Genomic DNA, 12213 nt, shown 5'->3' with positions numbered 1-12213 from the left:
CACATTTTCTTCAACTCACTCTATTTCAGAGGACGACAAATCAAGACCGATTCAGGTATTCAGTTTATTTAAAAGCCAAAAATAGAATTTCTCTTTTCAGAAAACACTTTCAACTACACACAATGCACAGACCATGAAAAAGACTTATAAAACAAACATTAGTTGTCCATATAATACGGCATATTTATGTGTATACATGACAAACACACACAGTCCACTTCAAGCCCCAAACTAACTGTTTCATACAAAAGAGCTGACACAGAGCAAGCCAACCAGCAACAAGCTCGTGCTTTGACTTCACACAACATTTTTGAGAATATCTAATACTGTAGTTCAGCAAGACCGCCTGAAAGAGGAGTCCAGTCTGCAAAAGGACAAGTGCGTTTGACTTATATAGCTTGATGCTGCAGCTTCATCACGGCACAGTTCATCACACCCAGCAAATTGGTGCAGTTGTTTGTCAAATTTGTAGTTTTGTTCTGCTGCATCGAAGACAAAATACTCAATGCAGAAACACCAAAAAAAAAAAACAGTTCATGGGGTGTTTTTTACAGATTCCGGATGGAGACATGAAATACAAGAAGCGCTCATGTTGAAAGTATCAGTAGCAAAAGCTGCCAGCAAAGTTTGTTCGTCATTCCTCAGTATGATGGAGTGTCGTAGAAAAAAACACAGGAAGGTTTGTAGAGTCGACCATTGTTTGATTATCCACGGTTAGAAGACGGTTGCAGCTGCAATAAGTGTCCAGCTGGAATGTTTGGGATTATACATGAGTTTAAGAAGATCACTCTCAGGACAGCACTGTCGCCTCAGGAGCGATTCTCTCGATGCAAGAGAGAAGACCTGACGAGGAGAAGCAAAGCAAGATGAGATGACTTACAAACGGAGATGAGAGTGAATAAAGCACATGGATGTAAATGATCACCTCAGAGATCTGCGACTGTCCTTCTCCATGTTGTTCTCCGGTCCTTCACTCTCATAGGAAGCAAGGTGAAGCTCTGCAGGAAAGACACACAGTCAGTTATTCGGAGCCTCAACTAAGACACGTACATGAGGCCTGCCATGGAGGAGATGAACCCACCATCTTCAGTGAAGATCGGGGTGGTGACAAGATACTGCAGTATTCTGCGATCTCTTTCAAACGGACAGACCACCTGACGCCACACCAGGAACTCGCTGACCTGTTTCGCCAGCTCCCAAAGTTTCTGAAAACAACAGTATAATTATTATTATCATTCTTAAGGTCTGTGACTCATGAGCAAAGCCCTTGAACTGATGGTATCAGAAGACACGAAGCCAGCAGCAGATATTGCAGTTAGCACGTTGCTGAAGTCGGCAAAATCATATGATAACAACAAACAAACAAAAACTATAAAACTACAGCAGAATTTCCTATTCGTAATTATATTGCTACTCGTGTCTCTTTACTTAAAGATTACCGCGATAATATATCATTTTAAATGAAAACATTTCGGACGCGTTTTCACGACGGCATACGGTCAGTTCGCAATGCTCTCCACGAGGGTGCGCTGTTCAACTAAATACAAATTGACCAGACCATCTTTTTGCTCTAACGACAGAAAAAAAACATTATAAAGTGTTGGAGTCAATAAATGTTATGTTTTCCACTCTTCTACGGATGTTGTTAATCTATAATAACTTTTTTTATTCCAAAAGACATTGATTTCCATCAACACTTAGCAGAGAACTGTTCCCAGAAAAGCTCACGCCATGACATGACTAGAATGAAGTCTTTGCATTCTTCTGACCTCAAAGTTGATGTGACCATTGGGCAGCCGGCTGGCGCAGCCCTCATTTAGGAAGTAGATGTCTTTGATCAGAAGACTGAAGAAAGGAATAACAATCTGAAACAAAGAGAAGGCAAACTTCAAGTTCACATTTTGTCTAGGAAATGTGTATTTTTCTAGACCACGTTCTGAATGCTGACCTTCTCTTGAATGCTGTGGGCCGTCTCGGACCGCTGGTTGGCTCCACGGAGCGCTGTTCGATAGTTGCTGAAGTTACTGGACGGATCCATCTGGTGCTGATAGGAATGACGTAGAGCAGCGGGACTTAAAATCACACAAACTATAATTCACAGCAAAAGTCTGAGGGCTAGAATGTGGCCTCCCTCACCTCCAGGATCTCAAACTTGTCGGTGTTGACCTTACTCCAGGTTTTCTTCAGTCTAGCAACAGGACTCATGTTCATTCCAGCTGAGAGAGAGAGAGAGAGAGAGAGACATGCAAGGATGAACATCTGACTTCTGTAAATACTGTTGCCTCCCTGGAGCTACAACAGGAAGCTTCCTTAAATCAGTGAGGAGCCAGAAGAGCTGTGAAAATGTGTTGCTTCAGCCACTGCTTTCTGCATTTGAACATCTGCAAGTTCTGCGTCAGCAACAAAGCTTCACCTACAATAATAATGTGTACGTGTCTTAAACATAATTATGTTAGTCTTGGGTGGCACTCAGTTCGCAATAATGGGAAGAGGGTGGAGGAGGCTCCGCATTAAACACTTAAAGAGCACAGTTAAGACGCTGGCTGTGACAGAGATCCGTTTCATTCAACGTTGAAAACACTTTAACTGTCAAATATTAAAATCTTCTTCCAGACAGCCGAGACCAGCTGCAAAGTGAAGCAAGGCCGTTGGGGCCTGCTGGGGTCTCAAGAGGGTACTCACTGATGATGGCCATCAGGGAGTTGAAGTTGCCGATGTTAAAGCACTCCTGCGCCACGTCGATGAAGAATTCAATGATGCGAGCTCTGTGTTTCTTCTTCACCGGCTGTATGGAAAAACAAAAAAGAAAATGTGTTTCATAAATATCCAACACCTGACATTCTTGAAACCTGCACAAGTTTGTTTCTGAGCCAACATAAGCTGATACATCCAACACTGCCGATGCGGGATGAGGAACATGTAGCAAGTACCCGCTGATCGAACCAACAGAATTCAACATCAAGTTGTTCGGACCTGATCGAAAGAGTTTTGGTACACAACAATAACAAATGTCCTTCAAGGAGGATGTTGGATTTGAACTCTGGTATAATATTTGATAAAACCATACATGTCCTTTCAAATCCACTTCTTAATACGCTGCGTACCGTGCAGATTTCTGTTGCCACGAAGTAGCTGAGTCTGTTGAACCAGTTCACATAAGCCTCCAGGTTGCTGGTTTTACGCTTTCGAAAGAAACCCTGAAACACAAACGATAACTTGGTGAGTCATGTGAAACCATTTTAAATTTTCATCAGATGGTGTTTTGACGTTCATCGGTATGTCTTACACAGACTAATTTCATTTTTAAATATCCATGTAAAAATATGTTCAGACGCATAAAGAGGAATTAGTATGTTAATATATTCCAAGTAGCTCAATACAAAAACCTTTAAAGGCATTTTTTTTAATCGTCCACAAGATGTCAACGCCAGGGAGCAGATTGACAGCTCAAGTGTCATTTCCTTGGTTAAGTGCTCCTCACGCCTACTGCGGCTCTCCCACTCAGTGGAATCAGTGACGCTCTCTCTATTCGCATTTACATTTGCTCAGTTCTGTGGTGGGGAGCTAGTTTGCCAGAGGCACTCGTATAAATAAATATCAGAGAGCGGCGTATAAATAAACCTGAGTTGGCTGCGATGATGTAATCCCCAGGATCGGCGGCTCTCTTAAACGCTTACACAACTATGACGGCCCACTCTACTCCAGATTTCCCCTCTGTACCTCAGGTCCCCCCCTACGCTGACTCAAGCGCTCTTTTGCACAAAGTGAGTCTTACATAAGCGTGGAAGGCAGGGAACCAGCAAATGACATGGAGCACAGCGAACATTGAATTCTCAGTAAACCCACATTCAGGTGACACACAGGGACACAGGGGAGAGAACAAGCTCTTCAGACGAGAACAGAACGGCTCTTTTACGTGGCTGGGTGTCGCATCGAACGACTCTTGGCAGAGAAAAAAAGCCAAACAGAATCTACCTTCATCTGCGCTGAGCCCCTTTCATGTGGCGACAAACCACACTCACTAAAGCGAAACATCAAATTACACTTGAAGCAAAATGAAGTTACTAGAACGCCCAAAAGCTAAGATTCAATTTAAGACAACTGAGTTTAGGGTGGGGGGGACTCTGTTCAAGTCTTGATGCCCAATAAAATAGGTCAGGTTTCTTCACACACAAACAGCACAGAGCAGGAGTGTGTTGTGGCAGCACTTGTTTACCCCTCAGTTAGTTAGTGAGCAGTGATATTGCATTACAGCTGTGGTGAGAGCGCTCTGGACTTCAGTAGCAGCCCAGAATTAAATTAAAATAATGCTGAGTCCAAGAGAGTTGCATTGGAATATTAGAAGTCACGTGGCCACCTGTGTTAATCAAGTTATATTTGATCTAGTTCTCCCCCTCTATTAGAAGTTTGGTGTTGTATGTGTTCAGTCACAGCTTTTCATTAACTAGTTCAGTTGTTCTAGTTGTTCTGGATCACTGAGTCGGACTGTTAGGAATGCAAATCGGATTGGGAGAATGAGGCAATGAGATTGTCTTACAACACAACGGATACAACTCAGGTAAGTCAGGCTAAAACAAACATGATTTAAAGCAGCTTCACGCCCTCGAAAATCGCCAACAAGGATGTAAAAAAACAAAACAGAAAAAGGCTTGGCAGAAGAGATGATGAGCGACAGTGAGATAAATGCCTTCCAGTAGCTCTTATACTTTATCAAGAGCAACTCTTTTAGTCTCTCAGAAGAAGTTAAGCTCACATTCTCAGTTGTGATTCAACTGTGGCAAAAAATAAAATACAATTAAAAATTGAAGGAATGAAGTGCAACTCTGCAGAGGCAAAAGGTAAATTATGAAGAGGCATTACCTTGTTGTTTTCCAGCGGATCCTTCATTGCAAATGTTTGGATGAACTCCTCCGGCCCGATGAAGCTCAGTCTGTCCTAAAACCAACAAAGCAGAAGATGATGAAGAAACATTGCTGCCAACCAGGAGAGTTTAATCAAGGCCTCCACACACACAGCTAAATGTGAAGCAGTTTATAGCCTCCAAAATCAAAGCTGCTAACTACAGAGAGTAAGAAGTTCTCACATAAAATACATCCATAACAGACGGCGCACACCAAAGAAAAGACTTGAAGATAGAAATAAACAGGCTGGTTTCTATATGGAACTTTATAGTGAAACAATTAAAGGGGAATAAGTAACACTTCAAATGATAAATCTAGGAATAGACAACCACACAGTCAAAAAAACAACAACCCACAGCTCCTCTTACCAGCTCAACATGCGTGAGTTGCTGAGCGAGGAAAAAAGGATCATCGCACACACTCAGTATGTCGCTTCGCTGGCCTGATGTCTGTTTGTTTTTTAGGGAAGCTGGACGCTCTGTCGCCACGGCGTTCAGAGCCGCCACTGCCTCCTCATATTGGCCGAGGGCCGACAGACGTTTGATCAAGCGCTGGGTCATCTGCTGCATGGCTCTCCAGGAGAACTGGCGGAAACACACACAAAGAGGGTACAATAAAACTCACCTAGTTGGTAACAGCAGCTGTTTAATGACACTATTTATTTGACCAGTGGGTCGTATTTCAAATGTAGGCCAAAGATGTGACTGATCCACCAAGCTGGCTACAGTATTAAACCAGATTTGGAACACAGAATGCTCCAAGTTTAAAGGACAAACTGATGGACTTCAACCAGTAAGTGGAACAGAGACAAAATTCTGGCACGCCATCTTTTAAATAAAAAGTCAAACAGTCAACAATCAGATGAGTCAGAACGCAAGCATTAAACGGATGACAACTGTGAATTTTGTACTTATCCGTAGACTGACATTGCCGCAATGAACTACAATTCACAGACAGATAAAAGACGTTGGTGTGAGCTCCAACAATCCATGGTGCCATTAACATCAATATTGACTCACACTGAACATACAGCCTACTATCTGCCCGCACCTATCTGTCTCCTGTCAAGTCTCGCTCCGCTTTGTAATGTGTTTGCGTACAGTACGTTCCGCAGGGTAGTAAAGCCACACACCTCGTCTCCTCTGGCAACGTGGTGTGTCATATCCTTGAGGCAGCGCATCATTCTCTCATCCCTGAAGTCGTAAGGGAATGTCTCCGTCCACTCGGTCAACAGCTGAACAAGCTTTGGTGCCACCTCACGGAAGCGGATCTGAAAAATGGACGGTTGACAACTTGTATTATATAAGAAGCCACAATAGAATGGTATTTTTTAATAGTAATTGTTGGGAAATTTCATGGATCCATTACATAACCTTCATTCTTTTTATAAATTACAAAAACTGCATTAAACCTCAATGAGAAGTGCTGACTTCTGTGATATTATCACTGTATGTAAACTACCCACCTTATCCAGCAGGGCGTCTCCTGATCGTTGCTGCTCCACGCACAGGTGACAAACCCGGGTCATGAGCTCATACGGGTGCAGGAAGAGACGTGAGCTCAGCAGGAATGTGAAGACATACGACCTCTGGAGCCAGAGCAGACCAAAATACAGTCAGAGGAGAGACAGGGTCAAAGGGAACCTCAAGTCAAAGAGCAAAACATACATCTGGGTAGTAGTCAACCGTGGGGACCAGGTGCTGAATCAGAGCTTCAAGAGACGCTGAAACCAAACTATTGTCGTGGTAGCACATCTCTCCGTAGCTAGCAGTGATGCCGTGACCAAACTGTCTTGATTTGACGGCAGCTACGTTGCTTCGACAGGACTGCTCGCTGCTGCTGCCGCCGCTACTGCCTGATGTTTGGCGGTGTGTGCGAGCGGGACATGAGGAGCAGTGCTGGCGAGGGCTACGGGGAGGCGGTGGAGAGTATGGATTCTCAGAGACCGCGTTGTAATGGTGCTCTTTTGATGAGGACGATCCCACAGAGGAGCTGCGATATACATTGCGGGAAGGTGGCTTATCGTAGGGGTTTTCTGTAGCCGAATAGGTGCCGTTGTAAGCGTTCTCCTTGGTCAGCTTTGCGGGACAACCACTGTGGTACGGACTGTGCGGCTCAGAATAGTTGTTGTTGTTGGTGTAGAGGCCGCAGGAGCTGAACTTTCCGGCATATGGAGTTGTGGGAGGCATGATGACCTGCGAGAAAGAAGGAAGAAAAACACATTTAATTTAAAAAATGTTCAACAAACAAACAATTGCCTCCAATTGCTATTCACATTTTTTTTATCAAAATGTTCTTTTCCAATTACTTTGTAGATCCAAGTTGGTTTCTGAGGTTTAGCACTAGGATCTCAGGTGCATGAAAAAAAGACAATTGCCTGATCTTAGCTGAACACTTAGCTACTTAATGTATTTTGGCTGTGTAGTCATGACAACAAGTTTCTCCAGGCATGTTACTTCCTGCCATTGTGAGGCTGTGTGACTAAGCCGCTGGGAGCCAGCAGAGTTGATGTGTTGTCACTCAAAACAAAGTCGTAGAAGAGTCTGGGAAAGCAACTGAAACTAAAACACAAAGTAGAAACCTTGTTTACTGACGTGCAAAACAGAAAGTAAGTGTTTTTATTTGCACACTTCAATGGCTGAATCCACCAAAACCTCACTGACAGATGGATGGGCTCGGGGTAGCTAGATTTTTTTTGTCCTAATGGTGGAGATAATTGGATCTGAGCTCAGTAAGCTGATCCCAGATCACCACCCAGGCGTGTTTTAACCAGGGGAGCCATTTTTATCCTACTACTGTTGTCTGTCTGGCTGCCACATGCCAGCGTAAATCAATCTGAGCAGCCACACACACGCTGAATTAACGCGCGGTGACATGTGTGCCCCCACGTACAGTGCGTGTCTGAATACAAAGCCCTGCAGGAATCTAGCAGACTTTGTTTGTCCACCAGAGCTGTGTCGGCCAGAGCCAACATCACACGATGTTGACTGCTCTGGCGCCAAGGCTCAATGCACATATGATCCAGGCGCACGCACATGTCACACATTAACAAATGACGGCTTCTGTGACAAAACGTTTCATGAAGACTATTAACCGGCACGGTGCCAGTATAAGCTGGTCCGGCAAAGTTCATTCTAAATTGAATGACCAAGTCCAGTCACCTCAAACAAACCTTTAATGAAAACATCCCGACATTACAACAAATGAAGTGGAGGTTTATGAGCAATAATCTTTTCCCTTTATAACTGAGTCATCCGACTCAGATGAGAAAAACAAAACTAAACTTCAGTCAAACTTTGACTTTTCCAGACAGAATTCCAGTGTTGTTCAGCATCGGGGCTCCCAGACGGCATCTCAGTCTAAATCATAGGTTGGACCTTGTCAAGACAACTTAATGATGACCTAAGCCGGATAATTTTACACTGAAAGTTTGCTTTCTTTATTTCTCTGAGTAAAATGTGAAGGGCTGCAGCTGCAGCTTCCAGGTTTGATGTGGTGACAGAAAAATGGCAAAGATGCAGAGTTTGTATAACATGGCAGCCATGAAGCCACAAGAATTTAGGTTCCTGTGTGATATAGTTTTCATTTTTTTGGGTGCACTTCCTCGTCTACAGTTTTGTGGATTTGGCAAAGTGGATTCCCGAGAGTTGCCTTGTTTGTTTATTGTCAGGCTTTTTTTTTTTATTAACCCAAGGTCCTGGCTATACTATTGGGAACTGTATTATTCAGAAGGTATAAGCATCTACATTTTGTTGTTGTATAGAACAGATTTAATGTTTAAAACGCACTACATTACTACAAATATGGCAGTGTGAAGTATGACTAACCTGGTGAGTTAACGATTAAACACCTCTATAAGTCAAACAGTGTAGACCAAATATGACTTGGAGGGCGTTAGGGTTGGGCTCTGAGTGGGGGGGCCCTGGGACAAAAGAGGTATTATCTCTCCTGTCACGGCATTAACAATCTCACAAAGACCTGCTGAAAGAGATCACAGCACATCCAACATCCGCAGCAGCTTGAACACCTCTAGCTGCTGTCAAGCCGCACATACCAAGGCCGGGATCAATTTCACTTCACTCAGAGGTGTAAAACAAAACCATCATCTTCATGAAGCCATTTATCGTTATGTAGTGACGCACTTGTTTGCCAAAGGCCATAAAGAAGAAAGAAGGGGGATTTCAAAACTCTTATTTAACCAAGTGGGTAGACACTTCCTGATGTGAGTGAGGGAAATCAGTGCATAAGTCCAGCAGATGGTTCTCAGGAGAAGCCAATTGTCCTCCGAGTGCTCTTTGACCAAAAAACAATCTGGAGCTTAACTCTAACCGTGGATGAAGGAACAAGATTAACCGCGCAACACAAAGCCCTTATTGTGACTGTTAATCAAATTTGTTGTCTTACAGCAGAAGCAGAAGGCAAAATATGGCATCAAACGTCGACATGACCACCTTTGGATACAAGTGATTTGTCGTAACACTTCCTTTATGATGTTGTTGACTTCATTTGAGAAGAAACACACACCCTTTGCACGTCAATGTGTGTCAAGCATAAAGTCCATTTACTTCATCAGGAACAAGGTTTTAATGGCTCCAGCTATCTCTGAACTTCTGCACTTTAACTCTCATCAAGCAGGTTTACAGCACGAGGCGCCTGTTGGAGGATTCTTGACGATAAACAAGGTTAAAGTCCTCCTTGTCATTACACTGCGTACTTGTGGTTGACTAGGGCAAATAAACAAAAACAACACAAATCAAATCAAGCAGTTTAGATGACATTGATCCAAAAAAAAAGACACAAGGTTGATGTTAATTGATTAAACCAGATGTCTTGGTGAATTTGTTCTGCATGCTGGGAAAACCCCCAAGTATGTTCAGCAAATTTGGGGCTCTTGAGAAGGATTGTGGTTTAGAGTTGAGCGTAAATTTATACAGTGTACCCACCCAAAGGTTTGACAGATTCCTGACTCCGTCTGGAAATCAGCTTCACTTTTTTTGTGCTCACCACAAGACAAAGTTTGGGTGTCTATTAAAATAAGTTCACGGTCTCATTAAAAGTGATAGTTAACCATCGTGTGCACTTAAATCTGATGTGCCTCAATGTAAAACTTGGTGAATACAGCTGGGTGAACATATCCCCCTTGTCATTTCTCAATTCTGGGATCAGTTTACTCCAAGCACAATTTGAATTTGTGAATGATCTTCTGTGCCCTATAAAATATCAAGTGTCAACATAACATTTTGTTTTATCAGTGTTCAAATTCTTGAGTCTGAAGTGTCAGTCAAAGCAGTACATGTTTATGATAATGCCCCTTTAACAATATTATAAACAACCATAAAAGCATTTGAAACAAAGCCAATAGCGGTCCCTTGTTGGTAAGATTTCTATCCCCATGTGCTTGTTTAAAAATATGTGACAGAACCATGTACATGAGCAAGCAGACAAATGTATCTGAGGTACCACACTCTATAAAAATAAACTCTTACTCTGGAGCATGCTGCTTAGAAGAACCTATCCAATTGATTCACCACATGAAATCTTTAATCTCACCCAGATTGGCAGGAGACGTGTTTGGATTTGGAAATGATTCCAATCAGTGGATAAAAAAACAGCTTTAATCTCAGATTGTGTATTCTCCTTGTGTGTTTCCAACGCTGACACACACACACACACACACCTCTCAACGATCTGTAGGCTAGTACAGTATTAACCTACAGTCTGAAAGGATCAAGACACATTATCTCCTCTGCTGTTTGGATTTAAAACTAATCGAGTGCACTGGGTTGGTTCACTTATTATCTACGTGAGGGAGAGACACATCTGCATGTGTGTGTACACTCGAGATGAAGTTTTGGCTCACGCCAGTGAGAAAAATCACGAGCTACTTTGAGTTTGTCTGACCTTCTTTTTCCCAGCGAGGCACGAATCTATTCACCCCGTCACACGCCATGCTTCTCACTGAGTCATAGCGTAATAAAAAAAGCAAAAGCAGAGTGTTACCAGCGTCCCATCACAGGTGCTAGTGAGCAATGTCTGTGCGTCTGCCAGGCTAATTATAGCCTCCCAGTGGGAAACAAAACAATAACAACAAACGGAGCAACAGAACGAGGAGGAAAACAGAAACTCAAGACGTTTGTATAACTCACTCAGCTGCGTATTTTGAATGGTTCAGCACTTATTTGCGTGTCACTTGACAGAATGCGTTCAGATAGAGTAGTAAAACGTCACCAATGATAGTAAAAGCAGTCTCTTCCGTCTACTTGAGAATCAATGGGATCGCATAAGTAAACCCCCCTGGTCCACACCCACACGTACCTCTTTTCCCAGGCTGAAAGTCCGGCTGCAGTTTCTTTGACTGCAAAAATAAAGAAGTCAAACTGGACCACGAGTTAATTCCGCTGGCTGGGTCTGTTCTCACAAACGGAGAAAGCTGCTCATAACACAGAAAAGCCTTTCATCCGCGTGTACTCCGCTCCATTGTGCGTCTCCTTCTGTCATTCGAGTCCATTTGAACCCGCAGCGCTTTGAGGCGCTACAAAGCAGGCGGTATTCAAATGATGTCCACAGAGCCGGGAAAATGGCCCAATCAGTAATCGAGGGCGGGAGCCTCAAGGGACCACACGCACCAATCAGAGATCGGAAGACAGAAAATCGAAACAGCCGATGTTTTTGATTGGTTGGCTTTCAGAACATGCAGTTTTTTTTCTCTCCGTCTAACCGCGGGGTGTTTTTGTTGGAGGACCGAGAAATGGAAGGTGCAGAGTTTCCACCTGGAATGGGTTTGAGGGTAGCTGCAAGTAGGTCGAAGCTTCTTCTCAGTAAGCGCTGCTCAACTTGTAAATATTGTCGTTCATGTTGTAAATTACGTCATTAATAACCGTAATGAGTGAAGCGCTTTAATGATTCAGGACTCAATAAACGCTACAATGAAATTATACAATATGATAAGTAGTGAAAATAAGTGGACATTTTCATGTTTATTTATGGTCTAGTACTTGAACCTGTTGCAAAAGCAAACCCTAACCACAGAGTTTACCAGAAGGAATCACAAGATGTTCCTGGGCCAGAGTGGAGGTTACAACCTCTTCCCCCCCCCAGACGTGTCCCGTTAGCTACATTTACTGACTGTTTTTTCTTCATATTGAGGTGTAAAACCTTTCCTGTCTCCACACTGGACCGTGGTAGAGTGTCACAGGGGAGGTGCTCGCTCTCCACACCTCCGAGGCTGGAGCCACACTCCAGGGTTTGATGTCCTGTTGTGGGCTGGAGCTGGGACAGGGATGAGGCGAGTCTGGGACAGAGCGTTACTTGG

General features: G+C 43.3%; 1 protein-coding gene across 1 annotated transcript; it reads right to left on the bottom strand.

Moving 5' to 3' along the window:
* Positions 1-45: 45 nt before the first annotated feature.
* LOC128752563 (ras-GEF domain-containing family member 1B-B-like) lies at positions 46-11410 on the bottom strand. Its single transcript, XM_053853895.1, has 14 exons — positions 11217-11410; positions 6569-7096; positions 6367-6489; positions 6034-6171; positions 5270-5485; positions 4861-4935; positions 3105-3197; positions 2683-2785; positions 2137-2216; positions 1949-2044; positions 1770-1865; positions 1082-1205; positions 926-998; positions 46-843 (listed from the first exon to the last, which is right to left on the bottom strand). Exons 2-14 carry the CDS (start codon positions 7088-7090, stop codon positions 810-812), a joined length of 1773 nt encoding a protein of 590 aa, XP_053709870.1. The 5' UTR covers positions 7091-7096; positions 11217-11410; the 3' UTR covers positions 46-809.
* Between the last annotated feature and the right edge of the window lie 803 nt (positions 11411-12213).

Source organism: Synchiropus splendidus, chromosome 1, assembly GCF_027744825.2.
Source record: "Synchiropus splendidus isolate RoL2022-P1 chromosome 1, RoL_Sspl_1.0, whole genome shotgun sequence".
In the NCBI taxonomy this organism is placed as follows: Eukaryota; Metazoa; Chordata; class Actinopteri; order Syngnathiformes; family Callionymidae; genus Synchiropus; species Synchiropus splendidus.
Note: the sequence above shows the minus strand (reverse complement) of the source record. Positions and strands in the feature narration are given on the sequence as shown.

Bases quoted from the DNA above. Each gene is read 5' to 3' on its own strand.
- LOC128752563 (XM_053853895.1), bottom strand. From the start codon at position 7,090: ATGCCTCCCACAACTCCATATGCCGGAAAGTTCAGCTCCTGCGGCCTC. The intron at 2,217-2,682 runs GTGAGTACCCTC...TCTCTCTCTCAG, and splicing joins CTCCCTGATGGCCATCATCA to CTGGAATGAACATGAGTCCT. The intron at 999-1,081 runs GTGGGTTCATCT...TCTTTCCTGCAG, and splicing joins CCCGATCTTCACTGAAGATG to AGCTTCACCTTGCTTCCTAT.